Here is a 24,454-nt window from a genome sequence, read left to right as displayed (position 1 = left end):
AGCCTCCTCAGCCCATGCGCTGCCATTTTCTGAGTCATCATTTGCTGTTCCTGCATGTGTGAGTTTGCCTTTTTGTGGCCACAACCTGCCTGCCTCAAGCTGCCTCGCCAACCGTGATTTCCAGGCAGCAGCCATATGGGCTCGCAGATGGAACTCGGAGATGCACCCAGCAGCCCCACATGTCAGATGCTGCCCTGCAGGAGCCTGCACAGCGATGATGAGAAGCCACCAAATGCCACCTCCTGCACTCAGCACAGCCTCCACTGCTGAAGCAGGAGCCTGAGCTGCAGCCTAAGGGTGAGCTGTATGCCAAAGTGAGTAGCCAGCTGTTCTGCCCTGAGGCCTTGCTCCCAGCTAGCTCTGGAGGCTCTGACCATGGGAGTGGGTCACCTTGCTGTGAGCAGCTGTGACAAAATTGGTTTCATTACACCCGTTCCTCTTTTCTCCCATTCCACTTCCCTTACGCGCCCACCCCATTCCCATGGCACTGATGTAGTGGAAACCAGAACCTGCCATTTAGAAACACAGCTCTGCTAGAAATAAACACTGCTGCAATCCGGGAACCAGCCAGAGGGAAAGGAATGGCAGAGATACTTGAAAGTATAAACAAGGAGTTAGTGTGCTGCCATCCTCCCGGCCACATCCTTCCCAGCTGAGACCTGCAGGTCACACCCAGAGCACACAGGAGTGGGAAGAAGCAGGGCTAATGCAGCCATACTTGAGTCACATTCTTATCTCTTCTTTATTTGCACCTTTCATGCTGCTTCTGGAAGCCATGCTAGGAGAACACAGTTCTGAGCCCCAAGACTCCTGTTTTCAGGCAGCATGCAAAAACCCCACACCATGGCGGAGATGTACACGTAAATACAGGAGAAGGACCAAAAAGGTCCTTCATTTGAAGGTAAGTAAACCAGTGAGTCTTCTACTGGCTAAATAGATAACATAATCCATATTAATTTTTTTACATAGCTCTGGAGCAGATATTTATAGGAAATCTGAAATTCCACACCTTTTAATGATTTAAAAACAGTCACGTCACATAATTCCTTCAGTAGAAGCTAAAAAACAGGTACAAAACCAGAATTCCACTTCTTTAAAATACAGACTCAAAGAGACTGAAGGGTGTCGTTCAGGCAGTGAGTGAGAGCAGTGCCCCCCATCACGTGTAATCCATAAATAACCCTTACACAGCAGGAAGGAGCAGAGCAAACAGAGCCAGCAGCCGCAGCACGGCCCAGCTGTTTGGGAACACTCACAGGACGTAGGAGGTGGGAGGCAATGCATGGGCTTCCACACCTCCCAGGAGCTGCAGGAATGACCACTGGCCACAAAAAAACTAAGAGGGAAGGAGATGCGAGTCCCCAGATGGCTTTGCTCACAACTAAATGGGCTGGCAGACTGAGACAGGAAACCTTCTCCCAAGTTATAAATGTGTTTCAGTGGCAACCAGAAGTCAAAACTTCCTAATCTAGGGAACTTCTGAGCAAAAAAGAGCAAAGTCTTTCTTTCTACACCACACACAGTGCAGGCATTCACTGCAAGGGGAAGCACAAAGCTGCATGTGCACACACTCCCCAACACGTATGCAGCCCGTGGAATGATGGTGCAGCATGCAAGCAGGGTGTGGGCGTTTTAAAGGTGAGGCACAGCACTTCAATACACCCAGCACAACGCTCTTGTGCAGGCTGAAAACTTGTTACCAGTAATTATAACTATAGAGCTAAGTGTAAAAATAATGACAGATTCAGCTTTCAACTGAAAAAGGCCTCTGCTGATTTCAGGGGAGTGCTGAGATCAGCAAGTCTGTTTAAAGAACAGCACTTTGCCCACACTGAGAAACAAGACCATGTGTTTAGAACAAAGCCATACAGGACACAGCACGTTCCTATGTACCTGCATGTTACACAGCCAGGTAAAAAATAAAAAGTCCCTCTCCAGCACTCAAATGAGCTCAGTATAGGAACGGTTGAAGATAGGAGCCCCGGAAGGTGAACACCATAGGAATACTTCACAACAGGTGAGCTTCAGCCAGCAAAACAGCAGCTGGCACTTCTCAGCACACAGTACCATCCTGTACAAGCTGGCCACAGGAGTGTTGCATCTCATTGCTCACAGCAGGCCAGCACAACACAGTGCCCTGCAGCCGTTTCACTCCTCAGTCACATTTACATGGGGTGTGAAAGAAAATCCAACCAACGGGGAGAGTATCTCATTTAATAGAAAAGGGTGATTTGATACAAAGTACTGTGGAGAAGTATAAGGCCACGTGAAGAGCATCATCGAGTTGACAAAGGTGGCTGTTTGTTAAGACATGACTAGCATTTCTCCTGGTGCTTTGATACAGGTCATCAAAAGCCTGGAACAATTTTCTATAAGGTGCATAAGCATCCACAATGCGTAAACTTAATTTTATATTTCTCCCGTATTAAAAAAAAAAATGCAAACAGAGACCCAGCTAATTACTCACAGGTCATCTTGCCATTTTTGCAATTTTTCAGTAGACTTTAATACACTGATTTAGTAGGGCTGAAAGTAAAGCATCGTTTTTAGTGTCAAAGCTTCTGAACAGTGTTTGTGCTTCTACATCCAGCAGAGCAGCCTGGCTCCCCAGTGCTTTGCTCAGGTAGAGTGGGGACCCAGGAACACCCAGTGTGTCAAGCTTTACTAAAAGTCACAACAGCTTCCACTTGCAAAGAGTATGAATTGATGGGGTGCTGAGGATTTCAACACTTCTTTTCTGGAAGTCATTCTAGGATGGTTTTGTTGGGTTGGTTTTTAGCTCACTTTTATTTTGTTTATAAACAATGACAGGTTTAGATCTCAGACTCTCCAACCTCCAATGTCACCTGCACAAGGAGGGTCTGACAGCACCTGTCTGTTGCAGGATCAGAATCCAGAAGCGTGAAAATCCCAAACACCAAATTTTCAAACATTACATACTTACAGAATGCTCTGAATGCATTTGTTTAGGCTCACAGGAAAGTAGTTTCCAAAGCCCTGGGTTTCATCCTGCACACCTCTACTAACACAGGTCAAGTAAGCCTGCATACGAAGATCCAAAGGAATAAATACAAAATATATTTGGTATAGAAAACACTAGTATAAAAAATTAAAAATCACCCTGTTTCACTGTCCATCAAAATATTAACAGCAAGCAATGACTTGTTTACTCCTATTGCCAAAATCATTTCAAAAGAGTCCTGCTTTCCTGAAGTGCTGGTGATTGCATCTGCCCAAATATTGAACAAACAAATAGGATGAGGAAACAGGATAGATTTCTCACCTAGCATTATTAACAGAGGACCTAAAATGAAGGGAACTGAAGTATGTACAAACAAACACGCCGAGGGGTGAAGAGGGGCGTGCTGTCAGTTCTGTTGTAGCCAGCAGAGCTCTTCACGACTTACAGAAAGTTTCAGAGAAGGTGCTTTGTCCCACTAGCCCTGACAGACAGACGATGGCACGGGGATGAGCATACTCAGAGCACTGCTGCTTTTCGGTTTCTCCGCTGTGGCAATTCTGTTCAGTTTGCCCACCTCTGTCTGCCAGCTGGGGATCTTCTTGGTGGCCATGTGGCGCCGCGTGTGCTTCGTCAAGTGATCGCTGCGCATGAAGCGGCGCTCACACACGGGGCAGGCAAACTTCTTCTCTCCTGTGTGAGTTCTGCGGTGGCGTGACAGTTCATCTGAGCGGGCAAACTTCTTGTCACAGCCTTCCCAGTTGCAGCTGAAGGGCTTTTCTCCTGCAGAACGTAAAAGAAAGATAAGTTTCATTAAGCTCTGTTTTACCAAAGAGCTGTGTCATACCCTACTTTGCAGAATCTGACAGTTTCCCAGAATTGCCCATGCGTGCAGCCACCGCTAGCTTGAGTACAGCCTGAATTTGACTTGCAGAGAAAACGCACAGGCCTCTTTTCCCCTTATTTCCTCACATCTCTTTAAACATTCTTTAATAGAGTCCATTTGTTTAAAGAAAAGCTATGTTAACTACAGACTTAACCAAAAGCAAATCCCTGAGCCCATCCCTCCTATGTGGCCACAGCCCTACAACCACTACACATCATTAGCAAATGCTGTGGGCAACAAGAAAACATGGAGTTCACGCTCCCAGTCTTGCTGAAGTGACCCACACACCGATGCAGCACATCAGGAGCACTGTGGTCTGACAGCCCATGTGTCCGAAGACCCAGACTCCTATGGGAGCTCTGGATGCCAGGGAAAGAGAGCAGCCAGGAAGGCTTTCAACCGCTTTTGACTGCTTAACATCAAACCCATCCTAAACAATGTGATCTGCTGCCTGCAGCCCTCACAGACCTCAAGATAAACAAGATAAACATCTACCCTTTACCACAAATCTGGGGAACTCTTTGGAGCAGAACAAGAAGTCCAGCAGAAAAGATGCACCACAGCAGCTGTGTTCTTACTGCAGATGGCGAGTGAAGCTTGGTGTGAATGATGTCCACCCAGCTGCTCAGTGAGTGGGATGAAGCAGGAAAAGCAAGCTGCTGCTGCTGCTCTGCCCACTGATGCTGCACAGCAGGGCGGCAAGTGATGGGACTGTGTGCTTCCCCAGCCACGGGTGCTCATCTTAACATCACAGCAGACACGGCTTCCCTCATGGGTCAGCAGTGCTACGTGCCAAGGGAGAGGTTTGCTGCCACAGATCAGAAGCAGAACCATCATTCTGCCTCTGAGCTCCAGTTTACAAGGATTATCAGCTTCATACAGGGCTTAAGCTCTGTTCTCATAGGAACTGGACAGACAAGCTGGCAAACTAATGCACATCCTGCCATGGAACCACAGAGGGTGGCGGAAATAAGCAAAGGAAAAAAAATTTAGACAAACATTTAAATGAACTCTTCTTTATCAATCACCTGCTGTGCTTGTTCCTCAACATCAGAAATAGTCCCTTACAAGAACTCAACATTTAGTTTTGACTTAACAGGATCTGAGAGTTAAAAAGAGAATAGGTAGAACACATTTACACTGCCTCTACGCTAACCAGATGTTATGGAACAAATCATCGTATATTAATTGTAACTAATTTACAATTACTGAACATAAAACCAATTATATTCCTGCAGCAGCTCTGCATCCTAACACTGTAACCCAAAATCTTAACGCACACCTACTTAGCCTAGCCAAAACTCTAGGAATTCTAAACATAGTAGTACTGGAATGTCTCTTTTCTTTCATTCATGTACAAATTAAGAACAACTACCTGTACTATGGACTGCTTACACCAGACCCCTCCATGCTCAAAATAAAGGCTTGCACAATTCACTGCAATCCTGTCCAGCTGGCAGAATTCCACTCAAATCTAAACACATGCACACACAGGGCAAAGCTCTGCTCTGCTAAAGCATGTGAAACTCAACCAACACTATGGGGTCGGCTGAGGTCTCAGAACAAAGTCTGTTTTGTTTTGCTTGCCCATGGAGAATGAGCATTCTTCTCTCCTCCAAGATGAGCACAAGATCCCAGACCACCTGCCCCTTCCCTTTCCCACCCGCTGCCACGCACCCTTCAGCACCCCAACGACAGCTCATCCCACATTACACACCAGTGTGGGTACGAAGGTGGGCTTTGAGGTGGGAGCTCTTGAAATAGGTTTTCTTGCACCCGGGGAAGGTGCAAACATAATTCCTCCGTCTCGAAAAGTCCATCTGGGGGGTGCAGCTTTGACCAGAAGCGATGAACACGGGGGCAGGAGCAAGGGGCAACAGCTTGGTGTTCCCAACAGTCATTACTGTTTGCGGGCACTGCGGCGTCGGTGCGACAGCAGTCTGTGGAAGAACCAACATGACGGCCCCCTGAGGCACAGAAGATCCCACGAGCACAGGCTGAGAGAGCGGAGATGTCTGCGGTAAAATGGGTTTCATCGGAGCTGAGACGGTTGGAGCTGAAGGCTTGACGTAGGCATTAATCACACCGCTTTGGCCATTCAAAGGGATCATTTGACAGAGAACCTGGGGGCTTGACACGGGGACGGGTGTCACTGGGGTAGCTCTTTTTTGCAAGTCGTCCTCGCAACTCTTTGGTAAGTGGGTCTGTGGAGAAACAGGTCGGATTGGAAGCTGTCCCTTGCTGGGCACGACATCACTGCAGTCACCAGCACACAGCTGGCGTGCCGAAGAGGCTTTGTCAATTAAAGCATCTGCAGCACACATGTCCTGTTGCAGGCTGGAATGTCTTCGGTCCTCTGCTCCACGCTGGTCCCCAGAAGTGCCGCAGCCCGAAGCTGCCTTTGCTTTCTCTCGCACTGCAGGACTGTGGTGGTAAGCAGAGCTGTCACCCGTGTGCCGTATGACGCTCGTCACCATGGCCCGGCAAGGCTGAGGGGCAGAGGCTTCCGCGAGGGCCGTCCTCTGCTCACACTGCCTCTCCACGCTCAGGACGGACGGCTTGGCTGCGGGAGTCGAGTCGGTGGTGGATGTGACCAAGCAGGCAGCTGTGCTCGCCATGACGGTCCTGGGCTTGGAGTAAGTGACCTGCGAGGGGAGCAGCACGGCGGCAGACATCTCCACGAGGTCGGGGCTGTGCGGGGGGGTCATGCACTGCGGAAAGAAAGCACTGTTATACAACGCTGCTGACTCGGTGCGCTCCTTCACAGTCTTTAGTGCAAAAATAAAATCACACCTGCTTCTCAGAACCTCAGAAACCGCTTCTTGGGGAAAGCAATTAAAGCTTGCATTGCCTCATCTGATGGTCATTCAGAACAGGTTCAGAAGTGCACTAATTAATAAAAGGAAGGCGATGGGGCAGACTGTAAACCCATGTAAAATGCTGCGTGTCTACCCAGCGCATGACAGAAACCCCCTCGTTTCTTCTCCCAGCAGTGGGTGCAGATGTAAGAGGCTGTGAGCACTCTGCTGGTCACGGAGACAGACAAGCAATAGACAGCAGAACCATACCGTGTGAACATCAATATTCCAGTAAGACTTCAATATTTTTATCTTTAATTTAATAATAAATGATACTTTAATCATTTAAGATCTTTAAATAATGATTCCTCCAGCAGGTGGTGGCTATTCCCAAGATAAACACGAGTGGAACTGCTCTTCCCCATAACCCACCCACCCCTGTGCCTTCCTTCTGCTGCCACCTCTCCCCCCCCCCTTAACACTGAAATCCCAACCCATGCCTGTCTGTTGGGCGGCTCCAGAGTTCCAGAACTGAGTGGCAGGAGTATAACAGAAGAGGCCCACCAGCCAGTTGCTGTATCATCCCAGCGTATTTGTCTCTCCTATTCTCTTTTTGTGACGTAACTTCATACTGAAAGCCAGCTGGCTGAAATAGGTCTTAGCCTTCTAAAACACAAATGACAGTCTTTTATCTTTTATTTTTTTAAATCTACTTTTATTGCAACAGAAATTGAAACAAAAAAAGATTTGTGATTCAACTGACATTAATCAGTCAGAGAAGGCCAATGCTTCGGAAAAACAAACTGCGTGTAGAAACACACAGCATAAAAACCAATTAAATATGCTGTTTCATAATGGTAAGCTGTACTAGCGATCAGCGTGAAGCCAAATGTCGTCAAGAACCTTCCTCCTAAAGGCCTTCCAGATAAGTCAGCGCTGAATCATTGAGGCTCAATCTGCCTTTTGTACTCCAAATGCTCCAAGAACCAGGCAGCACTTCTGTGCAGTGCAGGTGATGGAGCACAGGCTGCTCAGAGCTGTGGGATCTCCTCCTCGGGGACCCCCGGATGCGGTGCTGGGCACCCTGCTCTGGGTGTCCCTGCTGCAGCAGGGCTGTGCCCAATGCACCCACATGGCCCTGCCCACCTCAGCCCTTCTGCGATTCTCTCAAACATCCAACCACTGAAACAGCCCTCCTCTGTGCTGCTCCTGACAGCAGGAGCTTTTATACCAAGATTTAACAGGAGACCAAACATTCGCCACCCCAGAAACAGCAGGAAACCCCACACTCCTGCTTTGCATGTACACACACAGCACGAGCCACACTGCCACTATCTTATGCAGGGTCACACAAGTGAGGTATCTTTCTCAGCTAAGCCAAAACACGGCAGAGATGTACCAGCCAGGTGTCACGCACTCTTATTTTGCTGTCACGCCTTCCTTACCAGTGTAGATAAATAATCCTTTGGTAATTCAGAAGTAGCCTCAGCGTGCATTGTGAAATCTCCAGAATCCGAGAAGGGCGTGAGAGGCCTTATCTTTAATATGTCACTTTTCTGCAATCTTTGCCCCCAGGAGCTCATACAAACAAGTGCCTCAACGGCTTCGATGTCATTCTGCTCCAAGGTGCTGCAGGTAGAACGCTCGCTGTCGTGGCGCTGCCGCTCCCGGATGGACTCATAGATATCCACAATGTCAACCTGGATGAAATCGGATTACTGGCTATTAGCACGAGTCAGAATACAAAGCTGACACCACCCACATGCTGTCTGCTCACCATGAAGGTCATCTGAAACAGATCCCATGCCTGCAGCAAGACTTTTACCCATCAGCTCCTCTCTCACCCTCCCCCTGCCAGCTCGTCTCCCCACCCTGTTACCCTTCTAAAGGAAAAAAAAAAAAAAGGGGGGGAAAATGAAAAAGATCACAAACAAATAAATAAAATCAACCAATCAAGACCAAAAAGCCACCCTTGCAAAAAAGAAATTGATAGATTTAACGTGGAGCTCAGGTTTCCAGAGTTCTTTTCCTGGATAGCACTGCTCTGAATAAACACGGTCCATGTCTGTATACAAGCAGAAAGAAGGGATGAACTTCCAACCTTGTTTAGACAAGGCTGTCTCCTGGCCCCAGAAGATGGCTGCTCATTAGCACTAATCTCATTCCCGGAGCGTGTGGAAAACACACTTCAGGCTGGCAGGACGATGCTCCAAGCCCTGATCTCTGCCTGGGGGTAGCAGACTGCGCAAAACATTTCATTTTTAGCTAGTGGAGAAAAAGGAAGGCGAGGAGCTTCCGGAGCACAGCGGGGCTTCTTTGTATGCAGTACTTTGAAAAACTGTGCTTAGAAACGTACGGTACTGCACAGGTGCCGGGTATCCCAAAGGGCACCGAGCAGCACGAAGGCAATACGCAGGAATGCTATCGGTTCGCTTCCAAAGGCGAGCGGCACAGATATGGGTGTGCACCCACACGCGAGGCAACACCCAGCCTTCCTGCACGGGAAACCCGAGCGTCACAGGGCTCCGGCGGCGCTGCGGCTGGCTCAGCGCCCTGCCGGCACCGGGACGGGCGGCACGGGGCAAGCGCTGCGGCCCCGCCAAAAAGAGACGGGGGACGAAAAAAAGCGGGCAGCGCCACGCCGCCGCCACGGCCTCCGGTCCCAAGGGAACCGCGCTTCCTGGGTGATGTCATCGGGGATCTCGTGGCCCCGACTTCTGGGACGACTCACGGAGCGGGGCCCCGCGGTGTCACGGAGACGCGGATGTGTGACATCGCCTCCGCTACGCGGCCGGGCAGCTCGTTTCCCGGAGCTGTGCGCAGCGGCTCGCGGCCGGGACGCGTGTCCCCGGCTCACCCCGCCCGGCGCGGCGTCGGCGGCAGCCGGGTGAGGGGGCGGCCGCGCTGCCGGGACGGAGCCCCGCAGGTCCCGGCCCCGAGCGGCCCATCCCAAAGCTAACGGCCCCGGCGGCCCCCCGCCCCAATCCCATTAGGCACCGGTCCCGATCGCCCCAATCCCATTAGGCACCGGTCCCGACCGCCCCCCGCCCCCCTCGGGGTAACGGTCCCCGCGTCGCTCACCGCGGCCGCATCTCCCATCTCCGGGCAGGGCGAACCCGAGCCGTGCATGGCGCGTCGACGGGAGCGGGAAGGCGGGAGGCAGCGCGGCGGACGGCAGCGCGCAGCACGGCGGCGCCCGGCACCGCCCCCGCCCCTTCTTCCCCGCCCGCGGGGCCGGCACCGAGAGTCCCGCGCGCCGCGAGCCGCCGAGAGCTCCGCGCGCCAGACGGCGCGGGCGGGGCGGAGGCTCTCCGCCAATCGGCGCCCGGCGCGAACCGCGCGCGGCCAACGGGAGGCGGCGGGCGGCGTGATCGCGGCGTGCAGGGGCGCTGCCGGAGGGGGGGGCGGCGCGTGGGCGCGGCCCGCGGCGGCGGGCGGGAAGGCGGCGCGCCAGGGGGCGGGGGAGAGGAGCTGGAAACTGGGGGAAAGGTCGGGCGGGGGGCGGGGCGGCGGCCGGGAATGCCCGGGGGTGTGGCGGGGGCGGGGAGAGGGCGGGGCCGGGCCGGAACTCCCCTCCCCCGGAGTGCGTGCCGCGCTGCACGTGGACGGCGGGTGGGGGGGGAGGGCTGGCTACGTGCGGCGGGCACGGCTCCGGCTGCACGGAGCGCGTCCGCGTCCGCCTCGGGATGGGGCACCCACCGCGTTTCCTCCCCCCGTTTAACTTAAATCTCCCCCTTTTAGGTTAAAGCCGTTTTCCTGCCGCTACCCGCTCACGCAAAACGCCCGTTCCCTCATTACATATACGCTTGCAGGAGGAGCGGTCCCCGCGCACACCCACCCACGTGCCGCCCCGGGGCAGCCCCGTTATGCACCAGCGATGAACGGATAAAGCGCGAGCTGCGCTCCGTGCCCGGCCCTGCAGCCCTGCAGCTCTCCCACCCACGCCGCGTCACACCTAAGCGGGGCCCGTCCCTGCAAGCCGGGGCTTCGGAAGGCTGCCGACGGCGAGGGAGGGCCGGGCGCACACGGGGACGCGAGGCTCCCAGCTCCACGCCGCAGCGCGGAGCCCCGCAGTGCGCGCTGCCGGCAGTGAGTCATACAGCACCGCGAGGCGGCAAGGACGGACGGACAGCCCCGGCTCCACGCGGCACCGCCCCGAATCCAAAGCCCAGCTCCGAGAGCGCCGTTCAAACGCCCCTCGTGCTGCGGCCGCTCGAGGCCGTGCCCGCAGCCCTGCGCAGCCCGCTCCTAAGCGCCAGCTCCCCTCCCCGCCCGCCCCACGCCGTTCCCTCGGGCCCTGGCCCGGTCACAGAGGCCAGGAAAGGCAGCCGCGCTCGCTGCACAGAAGACTCAGCGTTAGAAATGAACATATAAAATTTAATAGCTTGGTTTAAAATACGTTTTCAATTAAAAAACAGCAGGCAAAACCAAAAAATCAGTTCCGTAACACATACATGAGGTTGCTGCTACAGAGAGAAGACCCGTGTCCCAGAGAGCCTTAGAGGAAAGCAATGGGCAGATTTAGTTCACATACTTCATTACACAGTAAAAAAGAAATAACGGTTGTGTCAACCCTACCCCTACAGAGACCCTAAACTACTTCCCTGACCCCAGATTGAGTTTGTGTAATAGAACTTCCACTTTCGATACAAATGTGTCAATATATACGGATTCTATATACCAGGTTAAAAAATCCCCTTGCAGCAGTGCCCCTAACTCACAAGGGCGGCCCGAAGGAGGCAGGGCCGTGCCAGCTCCCCCCAGGCCCAAGCAGGCTGTTGGCAGGTGTGAGCAGGAGGGCACGCGGTGCTGAGAGGGAAGGAGGGGGAATGGGACGCTCTGAGAGCTTGCCTGGGGTCGGCCCGAGCATAAATCCCAAAATACCACAGTTCACCTAAGTCATAAAATAACAACAAAATACACGGCAGGGAGGGATTTCAGGTCGGAAACCTCATCCCAGCACCAGGGCAGGAATAACTGCACCCCCAGCCACCAGGGTATGTCATCCAGCCTGGCTCTGGAGAGCTCTGATGCCAAAGGCCACAGCCCTCCCTGGGCAACCTTCTCCATCTGCAACCTGAATTTCTGCAACTTAAGCCCCCCACAAGGGGCGGGAGCACACATCAACGCGTTTGGAGACTCTGCTCCCTCAGCCCTGAGCTCCTGGCAGGACAGCAGTGGGAAGAACTGGCCCAAAGCAGGGCACTGTGCTGTGGCCGAGGCTCCCTCAGAGCCCAGTGGGACACCGAGCAAGGCTCAGGCATTTTGCAGCCTGTGCTTCTGTTTGTAAAACTCTGTGTGACATCTACGTCCCTTTTCCAAACAGCAGCATGATGCAGCCGGACAACACTGGGTTACCACTCGCTGATGGCTCAGGGGACACATGAACCATTCAGCAGAATCACGTCCTACTTTGCCAGCCAGCTTCTCCAGCCTATCCAGGTCAACCCAGGGCAATGCACGTCCAACCCACCCCCCAGCTTTGTGCTGCAAACCTCCCATTAACACAGACTACTGCCATCAGCACCAGTCCCAGAACTTCCTACCTGCTCACATCCCACCCTGCATGCAGGTGGCTGCAGCTGTTACTGTGCACCTCTCCCTTGCTGCTAACCAGAGGGCACTTTCCCTTCCTAAGCAGAAAGGCACAGTGACTAAGCAATATAGAATTTACTGCAGTGGCTGGTTTTGGAGGTTTTTTGGAGGCTTCTGGCACCTGGGACCAGATTGACTGCTGCTACCAGCTGCCCTCATTGGTGCAGGGCCCTGGTTCCCTTCTGCACCACCCAACACCTTGCCAAACACTGGATTTCTCCAGACCGAGCTGCTGCCACAGGGCTTGGCAGAGGTCTGGGGGAACCCTAAGCATACTGCCACAGACAGAAATCCACCCTGCAGAAGACTTCCTGACTCCTCAAAGTGAGGTTTCAAGGAACCTGAATGTGCTCAGCTTTTCTTGGGGCATAGCCTCTCGGCCTCAGCCCAGACCACCCTGAGGGCAGCAGGACACTGCTGCTCAGAGCCAGGACAGGCAGGAGGCAGAGCTGCCAGTGCCTTGCTGTCCAGAGGGGTTGAGGAGAGCTGCTACCCTTCCCTCCACACAGGAAAATGCATGCTGAACAAGGTTTCTGCACGTTCTACGAACATACCAATGTGTGCTCACCTTTGGTGCATGTTAAGGCTTTGTCCTTTTTTTAAATAGCTACGTTAAATATCTGTTTTCTCTGTATATGGCATCCTTTTAGATGGGCTTCTTTGCATATATTCATGGTATATACACAAACACCATATTTTATATATATTATATATCACTTGTATGTACACATTTACAAACCTTCAAAAATATATTGCACTTATATACAATATAGCTTCATCTGATGAGAGTTCACACAATTACTAAGGCGAGTTCTTCATAAGCAAGGCAGTATTACATTCCCCCCCAATGACACAAGTGATTTCAACAACCTGCCCTGATAAAGAGTAAACATTATGATGACTTTTCTCCAACCTGCACGCAATTCCTACCAGTTTCAGTCAGTAGTTTTGCAGCTCTACCTAACAGAAAACAGTCCAGTAAAACGGTATTAGCTGATAATAGGCTCAATCGTGGGTACCAAATAGATAAATAAGACATCACCACTCTAAAAGGCCACCTTCCAAGGGTTTCCCCTCCCTTATCTACTAGTCTTTTATACATGCTCTATTTAATTGCTGTTCTTTGCTCACTGGTTTCAAGTGCAAATAAGGTCATGAGCATTAAAACGTTCTCTAGAAAGAACAGAGACAAAGGTATCAAGCAAAAACACCTCCCTGATCCCCAGAACAAGTCAACACCTGACTTGCTCCTGGAGAAGGTGATTAGTGTTTTACCCAACACACTACATTATGGGAAAATGATCACTCGAGATCTGTGCTTAAAATCCACAGAGGATCCGTGATCTTAGATCTCAGTGAGAGTCAGCTTGTAAGATCCTCCAACTTCTTCAATCTGCAACTGGAAGGTATCTTCATTAGAATAGTGTTTCACAATGTTATCATCCATGTTGACCAGAATTCTGGAAAAATAAGATAAGTTGGGGAAATATTAGAGTTCCAAATGGCAAAGACAGCAAAGGCACACTCAAATCTCACAGCAGTGAGACTGTCCAGAGGTAAGCTAAGATTCCTGCCTGCCTGCACTGAATCTTCACCTGCCATAACAAATCTAGCTGCTCTCACCCAGACCTGCCACCAAGGGTTGCAGCCACACTTCTCAGCTGAAGGAAAGCATGAAGTGTAGCTCCTGAATAGGGAGGGAAGGAGATCTCAGAAATGGCACAAATCCCATCAGATGCTGAACACGCTTTAGCAGCCTTGGGGCTCTGAACTGGTTTGTTTGACAGTTATAAATAATCAGCAGTTATAAATAACCCCTGCAGAGCTCACAGTGAAGAAACGGCTCATATGTGGTCACTTCTCTTATTTGCCAGAATAACTGTGTATTTGTGTGTAAGTGTGTGTATATAAAGGCGTGCTCACCCCCTGAAACACACAGAACTGTCCTCAACAGTGATTTAGCTGCCATCAATTCCAAACTCTTGCAGTTATTCCAGTGTGGCAATTCTGATACAAAAGCATTACTACTACTTAAATTATGTTCCAAAGGTGATTAAATTTTTCTGGTGAATTAATTCTTCTGGGCAGAGGGGCTCTGGGGAAGAAGCTAAGAAACTGAAGTCACTTTGGAGAAGGACCGAGAAAATTACTAGAAGATGAAAAGGAAAAATAAAGGCACGTTCATGAACTCAACTATGAGCTCAAGGATTGTGGCCTTCGCAGGGAACAGGTATTCAACAAGTGTGAGTCGTTTTCAATGTAGCACACACACAAAAAACCCCAGCTTCAGTAATTCTAGCCAAATATAGACAGTGAACACAGTTAACCATTCAAACAATCTAGCATGGGTTCAAGTAGGTTCTTTGTCACTTGGAGCCTTTAAACAAACTGAACTCTTATCTGGCATGATCAGGTCTGATTCAAATAGCAGTCAATTCCAAAACCAATGCAAGTGCAATGACTTGCATTTACAGATTAAGTCCAACTGCTTAGCTCTACAGGACCCTTATGCTTTACTGCTCTGTGAGTTACATTGGAACAGGATTAGCTCAGGGCCTGAACACACACACAATATCTGCATTCATGTAGCGCACAGAAAGAGTTAAAGCAGATTTGCCTACAGTTTTGAAAGAAAGGAGCTCATGTTCTCAGAGTTGCCCCTAGGATACATACTCACCCTTTTTTACATTTTTTGAAGATTTTTCCTATTTTATCAAAAGGAACGTCGTACTTGTCAGATATCTAGAACAAAAGAAAGAAAACATCTGTAAAGCAAGGAGATTGCTAAGACTGCCTTTCATATACTTCAGTGCAAAACACTCAATTATGATCTAAACCTGGGCACTGATTCTTGATCTAGCAACTCCCTGCTGACTCAACAAAGAGCCTACACAGAGAGAACAACAACACTGCACCCTCCCTGGGCTCTCTGGTCTCTTACTGTATTGAAAGCCATTTTAAAGTCAGTATCAGAGAGATCAGGTAAAAACTGGCTGATAAAGGAAGAAACAGCAACAAAGCAAAAAAACTGTTAAAGATAAAATGATCACAAATTTCTGCCTTAGCCATCTGAGTGTCCACAGCCTCTAAGCATGGCTTGTCATCATACAAATACACAAAGGCAACCACGTCTGATTTACTTTGGCAAACTGCTCTATTGAATCAACAGCAAGCACCAAACCAATGTGCTCTTTCAGGGCACAAAAACATGTGACGGGTTCTCCAAACTGTCTTTGTGAGCTTTTGATTGTTGTGAGAAGTCCCAGTGAAACAGCAGAGGTACAGTTTTACTTCAGGCCCACTGGGTCAGGGAGGACCCCACAGCCTTCACTCCCTCTACCTGTCAGCCACTCTCCAGCCCAGGCATGCTGGCAAAGCCTATGTGCCCCAGCACACAACAACTCAAGCTGCTCCCACAATTACCCATCAATAAAATTAATCTTCTGCCTCCTATTCCTCACCCAGATTTGTAGAGAACAGGCCAAGAACATCACACTCCAAAGCACCATGGGCAGGAAAGGGTCTCATGTTACAGAGCCATCTCTGGTCCCAAAGAGAAGGCAATACCTGACTGTACAGCCCTGAGGCCTCTGTCTTCCAAGCCTCCACGAGGCATTAGTCACAGAACGCTGGTTAGAAATGGCAGTTCTGAGCTAGTGCCAAGCATGACATCATTCCCCAGAGTTAAGCTCTGTACTTCCCTTGCAGCATTATAGCAGCAGGAGTAAGTGGAAGGCTATTTTGGAAGTCAAGCACCAGAGAATAATTTCACGCTTGTGTGCACAGATACATAAATCTGTTCAAGCACATTGCCCTGTTCTAAGCTGGGGCTTAGAAAGAGCTCCTCCCTAGCAGTCTGCAAAGGGGAAGGAAGGCCCCCAAACAAGGCTTTCACACAGAAATAAACCCAAGCCATTGAACATGCTCTGGAAATTGCTCCACCTCCTAATTCAGCTCTTATCTCTGCCACCAAAGTCGTTCCAAGTGTGAGCCCACTGCATTTTTTTCCTCAAGAAAAAGACCTACAAACTGCTTGCTGCTGCCACGTGTCCAGAACAGAACCTGCATACAGAGCAAGCCCAGAGGTCCATCTTTCCAGCACTGCCTAGCAGTTTGTGACTCTGAAGCTCAGATTTTCAAGGAAGGTTAAGAAACACCTTCTTACACCCAGATCTCATGTGTGTGTGGAATAAAACACTTAAAACAGGAAGCTTCCAAAAGCCTCTTCAACAATGAACTATAGCATTATTTACATTAATTCCCCTTTTACTGAAAGAGCATTGGCCTCCTGCATCTTTTCCAGAAGCAGCAGAGATACATGGACACAAACTGCAATCAGCTTTCTAAATCCTATGATCGTCCCTCACACACTGACTGGGCCACTTGCTTTTTCCTCAAGCAGGAGGAAGGACTACAAATCAGCCTTCATACTTACAGCTTCCATTAGGCCTTTCAAAGATGGTGTCTTTAACATAAGTGCATCAAAGACTTCCTCTGACTCTTTTCGGACATAAAGCAACACTGAAAAGCAAATCACAGAGAGGAATTAACTGCACAGTTGATCCTCAAAGACCTGTATATGATAGTGGCCAAATATGGAACAATATGGACTAAGGGTCTCATGAAGAGAAGTACATACATACACCTGCCATACACTGAAGATGTACAGCTAGGTTAGCTCAAAAGGCACTCTTCATGCACAGAAATACTGCATGCTTACACAAACACATTAATTCTCAAAATTCAGATTTTTCACTACCTGATATTTTCTCTCTTTTTTTTTTTTTAAACAGAAAAGATTACATTTAAAACACAGAAAGAAGGAATGCAAAACATGGAGTTTTGAGAATCTAGCATCCCTTCATGTCCCACAAGTTACCTACCATAAAATTTTTCACAGTTAACCAATCTGACAGACACCATCACAGTAGGTGAAGCCAACTTGATCACCTCCTCATTTTATAATTATTTGTACACTCCCCCCTCCTCCTACACCATGTCATCTGCCTTCCCCCTCCATGCCACATTTGAGGAATACCCACTCCAGCTCAGCTGACACACACTACAGGCTCTCTTTCCTGCTAGGAGGGGAACCAAAGAATAAGAAACCCAATTAAGTAAGTATCTCTAGCGTTCTCAAGCTAGCAGAGTCATTGTATGTAGCATCAGCCTCATTAAAATCTGCATTAAGGCTGAGGAATAAGCCATAAGAGCAAAAAAGCTTGGACTTGAACGGCTTTGCTGCCTTTAATCCATCTTCTAATGACTAGGTACTGCAAGCTGGATTGTTTACAAGGGTTCATTAGCTACACGCCTTTGACACGCCTGCAATACAGCCCAATTACTGGTCTAAGTTGACCAAGGTGAGCTAAGGACAGCACAACAACTTGATTTCCTCTGCTAGAGGGAGATTCAGAACAAGAACTGCAGATTTTTAAATGAAGAGAGCATAAACACTCTCAGTAACAGCACAGGTAGGATGTTAGAGCAGTCAACATAGAGATATTCCCATGGGTCTCGTTTTATTGCACACAGTCAAGAGAAACTAAGAGGTCACATTTCCTTTTACAAAATCCATCATTTCCAATTAGTTTACACGGACTACCAAAGTACAGCCCCATTTGGGTTTAACTTGCAAGGTTGAAAAAGGTTAAACCTAGCAAGTTTAATCTTCATCTTTTAATCCCTTAAGCCTTGTCATGGTCTTTCCATACACAGCTGTCATCAGGCAGGCAATCCTCTATGCCTCCTCCAAAAGGGATTTCATTTTCTTCCATGACACCACAGTAATGTCCAATTCCACGAAGTTCAAAGATAGAGAATAGGTTTAAATTCAACAAAATATGCTCTTATTTTGCTTCCTAGTGGTGAACAGCCCATCTTCCAGCACCACAAAAGATGCAACAATTTTATATCCAGAAGCAGCTCTTGGCACTCAAATGTCAAACTCCCACCAAAGTGTTTCTGGTATTCTGTAATTGATTATCTGGTAAACTTTCTGCTCAAAGGATTGGTACGCTGCTCAATACCTCTGCACCTTTCCTTACACAAAATTCAAAAGCAGGCAGTGTGTGAGCCGGCAGAAAAGCCCCGAAATTCTCCCATGGCAAAAAGATTTGTGAAACTGAACTATCATCTGATACACATGTACTTTCCATTGTTAGTCAAAACTAGAAGGTCAGGATAAAGTGTACTACAAAATGAAACAATCTCAGAGGCATCTCTCTCTACCCTGATGGAGAAGCACTCTGATAATGCTTTGAAAAAGAGAAAGTCTTTGAAAAGAGTAAGTAATACCTCTTTTTGGTTCTTCTATTCTAGCCATTTTGTTTGGAGTAGCAATGAAGTCCTCTTCGCCAATGTAACCTCCTCTCTTCAGGCTGGAACTGTCATTGATAGAGCAAAACATTAGCCACAGTATTACAGGGACTTACCTCCTTTCCAAGGGCAAAGTTTCAGGAGTCTGAAAAAGCACAGCCCTTACCTTTCACCTTCTAGCTCTTCAGAAGCAACAGGAAGGACCTTTTAAAACAAAGAAATATTTTCTTGAAATATGCAGAAAAACATACAGTGATTTAACTAGCTAGTGAGAACCTAAAAGGGTATTCTGTTCTCTGAGAAAACTCCATAGTAGCCTGAACTCCACAAAACAAAGTCACATGAAGACATACCATTTGGCCAACATAACATGGTCCTTCCAGCAATACATTTCCCATCCCTTCAAGCGTTAACTGCTAACAGCAACTTTGCAATAGTTTTGTTTACATTGAAGAGTCATTGCCACTGAGCAATTCTGCTGAATCCCACACAGGTAAAGGTCCAACAGTGACAAGATCTTGTTCCAGCAGAGAGAACCCCTAAACCCACAATATGAAATGCAGGAGATAGGCAGCCGGCTCTCTTGCTCAACTGACTCATAAACACAGCAGTACAGGATACAGGGGAAAAAGAGGCTGTCAAGAAGGCAGCCAGACACTACTACAAGTAAGATCCTTTGATCCAAGCAAAAAAACACTGCCTTCATTTTAATAAGCAGATAGTACTTTTGCTTAGGGTTGTGCAAGCTTTACCCAGAACTGGAATTCATTTCCTCTTTATCCTTCTGTATCAAACAACACTTAGACTCAATCTTTCAAAAACCAGTAAGCATCTTCTTTCCCATTTTCCTACAGAGAAACTGAAGGATCTCAAATGCTAAGGATGAAAACGCACACGAGCTAACTAGTTCTCGTTCTAGGCTAACATAGTCTTCCAACACTACTTAAAACTACAGCTTATGGATGCAAGTTTATTCTGATTCTCCGTTAGGAACTGCGGCAACTGTCTTAAAAAAGTAACATTGATATTCTATTAGAGCATGCCAGAACTTTAAACACAGGAAGACTGAAGATTTTGAAATTTGGTTGCACTCATTTTTTCCCTTCCAGCTTCCTGTCAGCTGGGACTTTCCAGGAATGCTGAGGCAGGGTGCTCTGGCAGCAGATCACAGAGCTGACACGCTTGCCAGCTCCACAAAACAGCTTTTCACTGTGCAGCAGCAGGCTGCAAAAGCCTGAAGTCTACAGTAGCACAGCAGAAAGCCAGCAGACTTTACAAGAGAAAACCAGCCTGCAGTTCCTCCTGTGAACTCTCAGCTGGAAACGCTTTGGAAAAATCATTTCAGGTTCTTAACAACAGTAGCTCACAGGAAAATAATTTATTCAGAAAACATCCCCAGTTAAGTCCAGCCAACACATCTAGGAGCAACGTTTCTTGCTCATGTAAGACTCAGCCTGTGTTTGTTTACAGCGTCAGTGCAGACAGTCTGGTATTTCATATTTAACAGAAACACACAACATCCTAGACTTCTTGCAAATACACCCCACAGCACTCATCACTCCCACACCCACAGGCTTTACTTACATGAGCACCACGCTGCAGATTTGCAAAGTGAACATCAGGAATGAAGAGGACTGGCTGAGTGTCTAAATCCATGAAGGGCTTGAAGATAGTGATGTCTGTCCGCTTATGTGAGGGAAGCATTGGCACTTTGACATCAGAAACTGGAGAGAGACCAAAGACTGGATCAGAGGACAGAACAGACAGCGAGGATGGTGCGAGCAATGATGAGGCTGAAGCTTTCCCACATCGTTTAAAAGGCACACACAGGCTGTTGAACAAGAGTACCCAATAGTCAGGATCAAAGGGAGAAGTTTCTGTGGTAGAGGATTTTGAACCTGGGCTGTCTTGGGTGAGGGGGCCTGGACTCCAGCAGAACAGCAGAGGACGAATTCCATCTAAGTGAACTGTCTGACTCCATTTGAGTATTAAGCTGGGCTGCAGGGTGGTCTGACCACTAACCCCAACAGAAAAAGCTATGTCTTCCATATACCAAGTGGAACAGAGAACAAAAGCTGTTTAAAGCCCCCCCTCCCCTTCTGCTCAACCAATCCCCCACAGTGGGCTGCTGAATTTCCCACACCAGAATGGAGGAAAGAAGAGAAAGAAGGAAACAGGCTGCCACCCACACAGCCGGGCACCACTCCAAAGCCAGTATTAAAAAGCATGTTTGCTCTAAAGAGATGTACAAATATGCTCACGAGTTGCATTTCCATTTCATACTTCTCTATATTCTTCTTCATCTCATCATTCACCCCACGTCATCCCCCACCAGCACCATCTCTCACAGAGGACTTTGGCTCTCACCACACACCAGTGAAGTGAAACAAAGCACAGTGTTCATCCACAAAAGCCCATTTGGGACAGAGTGAGGCAGGATGTGCCTCAAATTGCTGTTCTGATATGGTCATGTCAGAACCACAGATTTCCACTTAATTACCACGTGGAAATTTTTACACTTTGAGTCAAAGCAACTGCTAGCAAAGCACTTCACCTCTCATGTCTCTGATCAGGAAAACTTTTTTTGCCTTGTAAAACTGATTTTTCAAAAGACTGCTCAATCCCTGTAAAATAATTGTTTTGACCAAAAGTCAAAATTTCTGCTGTTGCTGAGTCCACATGCATATGGTATCAGTAATCCCAGAGGTGGGTACAACAGCTTACGTCTTAGAGCAATTAAAAACTCCTGACATAAAAACAGCAAAGCACTGTACTTTCCAGGAAAATCAAGGTGTCTCCAGGTTAAGTCCAAGCTTAGGAAATTCTCACTAGAAAGCAGCTTCTGTAAAATCACGAGATCCTGGAAATTGGTATTGAAACTGAGTTTTTACCTTCCAGTCTTTTGAGAACAAAGGCAACTACATTTGTGAAATGCTAGCAGTATGCTAAAGCTGCCTTTACGTAGGGGAAAACAAATCAAAACACATCCCTTCAATGTTCACCCTTGAGCAAAAGGGTTCCCTCAGAGCATTACCTTCTTCTGAAGCTGCTCCAGCAGCCCATACGTGCTGTGTCAGGAAAATCCTGCCCAACAAGCTATGAGATGCATGCCTGCCCAACCAGTTGGACTAGCAGGGCTCTGATAAGCAAGGGAGAGCACACGCACGCCCCATTAAAGGGAGCATAAGGAGATGCGTTCTATAAGCAGCTCTGTTAGCCAATAACAAGCCATCAAAACATAGGATCTCTTGCAGTCAAGATACATAAACCTCACTTGCAGCAGCCAAAGGGAAGATACTTAGCAGGAGGCAGCTCTGCAGCTTTTGTGTACTGAGAATGCTGAGATCTTCACATCACTCATACATATGGAAACAATTGCTACTGAAAATACTATAAGGATGGTTTTGCTCTGGAAGAGCGAGCACAGGGCTGGGAAGCACAGACTCAAGCCTGCCACCATCTTGCTGAACAACTGTAAGCACCTTCCAACATACATTAAAGCTTAGGTTTAAGATCAAGTTGGAAATATTAAGAACAGCTCCAGTTCTTGTGGACGCCTAAATCTATAGGGGCTGCAGCAAGCATCCAAACACACACACCCTGTCACTTCAACTGCTGGTAAACGTGCACCAGGATCCTGTCTTGGACAGGAAAAATTTCGTAAAGTCCTAAATGACTCAGTAATTTGTTAAACGCAATTAATGATCTATAAACAACAGCTTAAAACCAACTCCACAGGGGATAAAAACAAATGACTTAAGAGTACTACTGCATATATTATTTGTAACCAAAATGAGATCTAATATTTAAAATAGTCGTGGAATAATTTCTACTTACAGGCATTCAATTGAGAGCTGGGGTCAGTGCACTTGCCTTTTCTTTTGCTTTGCTTTCGTTCTTCATCCCTGATCTTCCTTTCTGCTCCCTGCCAAGAGATTAAGGGAAGTAGAAGTGAGGAGGGTTTTTTAGTTTGTTGTTTTTCAGCTGCAGAAGCAGGAACGGATTCTTCCAGAGCTGTGCTTGCAGAGGTCAGCTCCGGAGTACCTGAGATGCAGCTCCACCTGCGTGTCAACACTGAGATCTCCCAGAATTTACTTTCAAATTTTATCATCTAATGAACTCCAACAATCACACGCAAGGTACCATTACTTCCCTTTCTTTCAAGTCAGATAGAAATAACCATTGTATGAAGCATAACAAGGTATACCTGAAGTGTTTAAAACTCTAGAAACTTTCAAGTCCTCCCAATTTATAAGTTCACAAGATAATTAGTGAGCATTGATTTATAACATCAAGGCACGCTCGGATCACCAAGTACAAGATACCTTCCTGCATGCTGCATGTGGAGTCAGCAGCAGCTACACAAGCCTCTACAGTCTGAAGCTGTAGACATCCACAGCTTTAATGTAGGCATTATTTGTTTCTTTCCTTTGCATCAGCACTGGGCTGTGGTGGAAGCCACAGAGACCAAGCTGGGTTGCTGCCCACATAGCTCCTGGCACTTCACCCCAAGCAGCAGTGGAGACACAAAGTCAAGGTAGATGCAGACAGCCATGACAGAGAATCACTTTCATTCCTCCAGCTCTGAACAGAATCCCACGTGACTGTGTGTTAGGGCAGGGATGTCACACAGCCAGCTGCAGGAAGTGACCAGCCCAAAGTAGCTACTCAAGATTCAGTTGGGGTGCTGCCATCAGACCTCTGCCCCAGATGGAGCGCACAAGCTGCCTTCCTGTAATTCCTGTAAAACAGAGTAACAGTTATCTGGCCACAGAGGAATTACAGGAAGCCATCACTGCTTCTTTCTAGCCCTGGAGAGCTGCTAATAACACACCCACATCATCGTGCAGAGCAAAGGAAGGACAGATTAGCTACAGCGGACACAGTATCAAAAAACACATGGCAGTAAGGTGTGAAATAGTACCTAATACACAGCACATGAGAAAGACAACAGCCTCCTAACCTCACAGTAAATCCACACTCTACAGGCAACACCATGCCAACACCTGCAAGGTTGCAGCAGGCATGTCTGCACTAGCAATTAAAAGGAGGATTCACCTACATATTTGATGTGCACCAACACATATACCACCTCTTCACCCCACTTGCAGCAGGGACACAAGTAGTTTCATGGCAGCTGTTGTGGAAAAAAACCAAGAAAGTTGCTGATACAGCCTGCTGCTGGCTGCAGCTGGCCCCATAACACCAACAAAGGCTCCACCAGGACAGTGAGGACACCCATCCTAACTCCAGATGGACCCATTTCCTCTTTGTGGCTTCTACCACCAGAGGGGTTGCAGCATCTCAGCTCAGCAGCACGAGTTGGTGGCAGAAAGATTTGGCTCCAGCCCTGTGTTCTCCACCTTTCGTATGGTATTACTGAAGTTCTGCTCCTCAGACTTTATGCTATGGAACAGCACCGTCTTCAGTGCCAACAACGTACAGATCCACCGACAGGATTTGTATGCATTTTGAGGAAACCTCCTTTGACCTCTCCCTTACTGCACGGTCACAGAGCTCTGTTATACAGTCAGCTGGGTTTTCCCTGGGTCCCTGCATCACTCAGCTGCTTCAACAACAGGCTCTTCTGGTTTGTCAGCTTGTTACTAGGAGCCAGGGGAAGGAAAAAAAAAAAAAAAGACACTGGAATCCCATATTCTGCAGTTATGGAGTAAGTATGCTCATAAGAAAAAGGTCTTCCCAACTTCCTCGCCAGCCTGAAATGCAAGATTTCACACTCTTTCCAACGCATTAAAGGCTGCAGGATTTTTCTTTGTTGTTTCTCCTCCCTCGTGTAGTGGGTTCTTGGGCTGTCAAAGGGAAACTGTGCTCTGGAGAGCCATTGTTCCTCCCTCCTGCAGAAAAATACAATTTACATGATAAGCAAAGCTGCACAGG

At 48.2% G+C, this 24,454-nt stretch overlaps 2 protein-coding genes across 5 annotated transcripts in view; both read right to left on the bottom strand.

Moving 5' to 3' along the window:
* Positions 1-695: 695 nt before the first annotated feature.
* Positions 696-9,887, bottom strand: KLF11 (KLF transcription factor 11). The gene is made up of 4 exons (XM_031610961.2): positions 9,725-9,887; positions 8,089-8,343; positions 5,563-6,556; positions 696-3,742 (listed from the first exon to the last, which is right to left on the bottom strand). The coding sequence occupies exons 1-4, from the start codon at positions 9,770-9,772 to the stop codon at positions 3,438-3,440; spliced, it is 1,602 nt and encodes a 533-aa protein (XP_031466821.2). The 5' UTR covers positions 9,773-9,887; the 3' UTR covers positions 696-3,437.
* A 1,118-nt stretch (positions 9,888-11,005) lies between these two features.
* GRHL1 (grainyhead like transcription factor 1) overlaps positions 11,006-24,454 on the bottom strand; it is a 39,026-nt gene continuing 25,577 nt past the window's right edge. For 2 of the 4 annotated variants that reach the window (XM_090136364.1, XM_090136363.1), the window contains exons 10-16: positions 22,430-22,481; positions 20,141-20,280; positions 18,723-18,760; positions 18,536-18,624; positions 16,674-16,759; positions 14,916-14,980; positions 11,006-13,698 (exon numbers count right to left, since the gene is read on the bottom strand). In XM_090136364.1, coding sequence (XP_089992490.1) covers positions 13,584-13,698; positions 14,916-14,980; positions 16,674-16,759; positions 18,536-18,624; positions 18,723-18,760; positions 20,141-20,280; positions 22,430-22,481 — 585 coding nt within the window. In that variant the 3' untranslated portion in view covers positions 11,006-13,583. Of the gene's footprint in view, positions 13,699-14,915; positions 14,981-16,673; positions 16,760-18,535; positions 18,625-18,722; positions 18,761-20,140; positions 20,281-22,393; positions 22,482-24,454 lie in introns of all 4 variants that reach the window. The other 2 variants (XM_031610808.2, XM_031610809.2) reach the window with 2 other exon arrangements.

The sequence above is a fragment of the Phasianus colchicus genome, chromosome 2 (genome assembly GCF_987193195.1).
Source record: "Phasianus colchicus chromosome 2, bPhaCol1.hap1.1, whole genome shotgun sequence".
Lineage (NCBI taxonomy): Eukaryota > Metazoa > Chordata > Aves > Galliformes > Phasianidae > Phasianus > Phasianus colchicus.
This window is presented reverse-complemented; position numbering and strand designations above follow the sequence as displayed.

What these genes read in the sequence shown, in the direction of transcription:
- KLF11 (XM_031610961.2), bottom strand. Translation starts at nt 9,772, where the DNA reads ATGCACGGCTCGGGTTCGCCCTGCCCGGAGATGGGAGATGCGGCCGCG. An exon ending in AGGATTATTTATCTACACTG is followed by an intron (nt 6,557 to 8,088) that starts GTAAGGAAGGCG and finishes TTCTTTCCGCAG; the next exon opens with TGCATGACCCCCCCGCACAG. An exon ending in CCACCTTCGTACCCACACTG is followed by an intron (nt 3,743 to 5,562) that starts GTGTGTAATGTG and finishes TACGTTCTGCAG; the next exon opens with GAGAAAAGCCCTTCAGCTGC.